This window comes from Cydia splendana, chromosome 10 (genome assembly GCF_910591565.1).
Source record: "Cydia splendana chromosome 10, ilCydSple1.2, whole genome shotgun sequence".
NCBI lineage: Eukaryota > Metazoa > Arthropoda > Insecta > Lepidoptera > Tortricidae > Cydia > Cydia splendana.
This window is the reverse complement of record NC_085969.1, coordinates 9124586-9130307: the sequence shown is the minus strand read 5'-3', so window position 1 is coordinate 9130307 and position 5722 is coordinate 9124586. Positions and strand designations below refer to the sequence as shown.

Genomic DNA, 5722 nt, shown 5'->3' with positions numbered 1-5722 from the left:
TTTTCTAGATAACCGCCTTTTCTTGTGACAAGAATAGTTGGTCAGACTAAAACGGATCGTAAGTATTTATCACCAGAGAGTCATAAGAATAATACCAATGCGTCTTAAGACTCTTCTACCACAGTGTTCGTAACCTTTTCCTGAGGGCAGAAAGAGATTTTCAACCAGCGGAGAATGTGTTACAGTTAGATCGATCCATACAAGTCTGCAACGATTTTGATAGCACACCTAGTGCCAGTTTAGTGTTATTTATACGTCATAATTTTATAAAAGTTTGAGGTTTAAAATAACACTTGCACTGCGCGTGCTAGAGTCGGACCAAAAAAGGTCTGCAGCGGATTTGATAACCCCCGCAGTGCAAGTGTCATTTATACGTCATAATTTTATAAAAGTTTGACGTTTAAAATAACACTTCCACAGCGTGGGCTATCAAAGCCGCTGCAGACTATTCTTGGTCTAACTCTATCAAAATCGTTGCAGACTCATCTCGGTCTGACATTGCTGTTTGCCTTTCTTCAAGGTAGTGCACACCAGCTCCAAAAATAGTTTGCGGGCTGTCATTGAGCTCGGGAGCCTGAAAGTCAAATGAAGCTCCTGTTCAATTCCTCGGAGGCATCGTCGTCGTCGGGATTTTAATATCACAGCATATGCATTGATACATCATTGACAACGTCATCACCTTCTTCTTCTTCGTTGCACTCTTTACAGAGTGGTCGTGGCCAACGACACCGCGCCATTTCTCCCGTAGAGCTGCTTTCCGTGAGCATTCGCTTACTCTGGCCGAGATACTTACTGGCTTTGATTTGGTCGGTCCATCTCATTGGTGATCTTCCTCTAGCCCTGTCACTTCCCACTCTTCCTTGCACAACCAGACGTTCTATGGATGCTCCGTCTCGCTGAGACACGTGTATAAAGAAGTTGAGGATCCGAGTTTTGACCGTAGAAAGCAACCGCTCTTTAATGCCAAGCTCCTCAAGAATTGATACGTTGGTCCGGAACTCATACGTTGGTATGACAACGTCATACCTTAAACTAAAATGTGGCAAATGCCCTATAGCACCGATAATCAAATTGAATATGAATTCAATAGGACTTGAATTTATTTTCTTTGAGTCGCCCTAGCCTGCTCAAAGGGGATCACATTATTTTTTTTAACTATACAATAATAAAATGACATGTGATCGCCGCACACGCGTGGTCAGCTCAGACGCACAATGATCGCGGAAGATCTAAGGGCGTGCGCACACACCTGTCTGCGCAGCTGCGTTTGCGATTTGTTCTTGTACACCAGGCATTGTACATCTTGCGGATTTCGGTGACCCATATTATTGATTCATGCATTATTTTGGGAGATAAAATAAATAGTGTTCCTATACTTTAGCCCAAACTCATCATTAAATTTGTTCGTGAATGGAGGCTTTTAAAACTTAATCCCCAATTTATTAAGCAATCTTCGCTTTCTTTAGCAAGTAAGTAATCTAACCAAAATACGTTTTCGAACCAATTCCAATACGACATATTGAATTTGCTGCCGTATTCATACGACGTTAAACTTTCATGAAAACGATCGGTCGAACACACTCGTTGAAGTCTTTTCTATGCTGCACATAGGAAGCATACATTAGGACAACTTTGCAATTTCATCAGTCACTGACATCCGGTGAGGTACTGCACACCAAGCCGTCATACTCGAGGTCTTACTTGCACAAAAAATATAATAATAACCAAGATGCCACCAACGAGCTGCCGTCAAAGCCGGTGTCAGCATTGTGAGTTCTGCCACGCCATAAATATCCCTGAAACCTTCGCCACGTCACTCTAACAAAAACCAACTATTTGACATCTAAATTATTGTAAGAAGCCAGTTTCAGAAGGCGAGTCAACAAATCGCCCCCGAAGCAGATGAACATCCCTGCGAATTTAACAAAAAGAACGGCAAATAATACATCAGATAAAAGAATTTTCAAAACAAACTCAAAATACTAAAGCGTTTGACACGAGCATCCGCTCGGCCACAAAAACGCGGAGCGGGCGTGACGAATCGCACTCCAAAATGAACCATATGTCAATATTGTGAGAGGCGAGTTCGTCATGGCAGCGCATTGCTTTGATCCCGCGATAGATCTCAATAGAGGTGATTAAAGGCGCCTCTGATTTTAGTTGAATGCTTTTTTTTCCTACCTTCATCGGCCGTACAAAATAAACGGCACACTACTGTAAAAGAATATACAATTATTGGGCTTTGAATGGTTACAGCGGGGGTGAAGTGCTCATAAATTGTTATTTTTTTCGTTTAGGAATCTTTTAAAAATCATAAACGACTTTTGTTGCGCCGGATTTATTGTGTGTCAGGAGGCGTTAGGTGTCGTTTGTGACCGGCCCGACTATTTACTAATTATACGCTTCGCAGGCGACGGGTTTTTGTGGCAAAAGTGAAACTTACACCCCGGCTATGTCTACAAAACTAACGTGTGAATGAAATCGGAAAAAGGTGAAAAAATGAATCATTGAGGTTTTAAACCTTTGTTTTATAACAGCATGTAAAAAGTTTATTCAGTCTATACATTTGTTTTGACTTTGTTCATTTAAATTTTTTAAGTCAATGTGACATTTCTAATTGAAATATAAGCAGTTTATGGATTTTATTAAAATTATTTTATTTATTTCGTTATTAAATGGCTGCTAAATTATTACATCGTTGGCGTAGTTCGACTGTGACTTTCTGGTTGCAAACATGTCACTATAGTAAAGGGGCAAAACCTAAACCTGCGGAAAAAAAAGCTGTTGATCCTGCGGACAGACCCCCGGATCGTCGCATTTTCAAAGTGTACCGTTTTGCCGGGATCACTTCAGGCCAGAAACCTAAGGTACAAACATTCGAATTCGACATCACAAAAATTGGTGGCATGGTTCTCGATGCCCTCATTAAAATAAAGGAAATGGATCCGACGGTTGCTTTCAGAAGATCATGCCGTGAAGGCATTTGCGGCTCTTGCGGCATCAACCTCCAGGGTGCAAACTGCCTGGCGTGTATAACGGCGATACCAAAAGATAAAGTTGTCACTATTATGCCGCTACCACACATGTACGTCCAGAAAGACTTGGTGGTCGATATGACACACTTTTTTCAACAATATAATAGCGTCAGGCCCTATCTTGTGCGTCACGACGCCCTGACTATGGGCAGCACGCAGTATGCCCAAAGTATCAAGGACAACAGTAAGTTAATTGGTTTGTACGAGTGCATTCTATGTGCTTGCTGCTCGACATCATGCCCCAGCTACTGGTGGAACGGCCGCAGGTTCATTGGACCTGCTTCTTTGTTGCATGTTTACCGGTGGGTGATAGACTCGAGGGACGGAGATACCGATCGGAGGCTGTGGGACGTCAGAGATGACTTTAAAGCGTTCAGGTGCCACACTATAATGGTCTGCATTTTGGTTTGCCCGAAAGGCTTGCATCCAGCTAGACACATTTCAAGTTTGAAGCGGTTAATATCGAAAGTGGAGAAAAAACCGGAGCCAGAAATGGATCCTAAGGCGTTTGCCAGTGTGGGTAATATAAAACCTGCGTCTTCTTGTGGTCCATCTGCTGGCGGAGGTGGGTGTAAAAGCAAGTGAATTATATTGTTTTAGTTTAGCGCCTTCTTATTTATATTCAAATGATTTTGTTGTTGTAATAACTGTAATTTATACTATAATACTAAAAGATATACTTATGGACCAACAGCTCAGAATAAAAAAATGTAAGTAGGTATTTCATACCTGTTTTTTGGATGTTTATAAGTATAATTACATAATTATAAATTTATTTAGTTTTATAAATAAAGTTACTAACTAGAATTTTAACTGAGTGCACTAGTCTAGCACTCCAGTCACACATTAATAGTTTACCTGATGCTTGCCGCAAAAAATAAAATGAGTTCGATGACGAACAATTCTGGTTGTTTACCTACTGCAGCAAACTCTGTACTACTTCGTAAAAATGTATCATTAATTTATAATTATAGTTCCTTTTTTTTCATTTGAAAAAAGGTCAACAATCTTGACGTGTCTTTTTATTGAAAAACACTTTTGAAAAATAAGTCACGGCAAATATGTAACAATTATGAATCATACACGATTATACATTATTTTGCTTTCATAAGTAATAGTTACTGATTATTAAAAAGCGTTTTTCAATTAAAATACACGTCAAGATCGCGTAGTATTTTCCTAATGCTAAGAAAAACGAACTATAACTGAAATCGCTAGAGCTGTCTTCGAGGATGTTTGTATAAGCTTTTATTTAACTTAAATAATTATTATCTTGTTTAATTTTTTTTTATTTAAATTAGGCATTATAATTTATAATTGAGTTTGGGACTCGTTAGAACTTTGATGATTACTTTCAAAACTGCATGCAATAAAAGCTTATCAACATATTCTAAATTAATAACTTATGTATCTATTTCTTATTAAAATAAAGCATTCGTGCAGTCAATATTTCAGTGACATCTTCATTGAGTAGGTACCTAAGGTGTTAACATTGGTGCTGACGCTGATTATGTCTAGGTGCGATCGTAAATTTTCCTGCTGTCAATATTTCAGTGTCATCTTCATTGAGTAGATACCTAAGGTGTTAACATTGGTGCTGACGCTGATTATGTCTAGGTGCGATCGTAAATTTTCCTGCTGTCAATATTTCAGTGTCATCTTCATTGAGTAGATACCTAAGGTGTTAACATTGGTGCTGACGCTGATTATGTCTAGGTGCGATAGTAAATTTTCGTGCTGTCAATATTTCAGTGACATCTTCATTGAGTAGGTACCTAAGGTGTTAACAGTGGTGCTGACGCTGATTATGTCTAGGTGCGATCGTAAATTTGGTACCAAGGACGAGCAACAAAGCCGAGAGAGCCGAGTCGTTACAAGAGGCCTGCGCGTGTGGGCTAGAGACGGGTTAGAAATCTATGGATAAGACACGACTAAATATGGCCTGATTTTTCTTTTGTACTTTTTTTATTTCAAAACAATTATGGAGGGAAAATTATCGCCAACCGGACAATATTTGTAGCGTTTAGTTTTATTTATTTTGTGGGTGGATTATTTCTTCTTCTTTTGATCTGGCGAAACCAAATGTCGCAACTATTCCAAGTACATATTAACTCATAGATCGGATGCTCGAGAGCTGTGATTGAAAATGACGACACGAATATATATCATGTACCCCTTATTCACAAAACTTTACGGACCTGATTTAGTTAAATTATGTTTTATCCCTTTCTTATAAATACATAAGTCAAAATGACAGATAAGGACAAACGATTATTAGGTAATTGAGGGGTTTTAGTCAACAGCAGCAACAAGTGGCAGTAGTTCGTACAACCCACGCAGGTTCCTGCGACCAAGAACAAACGTTTGAAACGACAGTATAAGTACAAAAAAGTAAGTATAGCTTCATGAGTAGGTGCCACTTTATCAAAGTAATTCCCTATTAAGTACAGTACATACTTTTCTCTTCCTTGATCACCAGTATAGCAGTCCCAGTACGATTTCTGGAAACTTTTCGAAATGTAGTGCCAATTTTATTGCACAAACATAATGTCCAAATCACGGACTTAACGCCTAATGTAATTATTTACCAGCCATTTTACGACAAGTCAGTATTTAAAGACTTATTTAAAACTATCATATCTAAAAAAATTAAAGCTTATCCACACTAATCAAAAAAATCTCAATAG

The 5722-nt window shown here is 38.8% G+C and overlaps 1 protein-coding gene across 1 annotated transcript; it reads left to right on the top strand.

Moving 5' to 3' along the window:
• Positions 1 to 2588: 2588 nt before the first annotated feature.
• Positions 2589 to 4484, top strand: LOC134794225 (succinate dehydrogenase [ubiquinone] iron-sulfur subunit, mitochondrial-like). Its single transcript, XM_063765965.1, has one exon. The coding sequence runs from the start codon at positions 2676 to 2678 to the stop codon at positions 3618 to 3620; it is 945 nt and encodes a 314-aa protein (XP_063622035.1). The 5' UTR covers positions 2589 to 2675; the 3' UTR covers positions 3621 to 4484.
• Positions 4485 to 5722: the final 1238 nt, after the last annotated feature.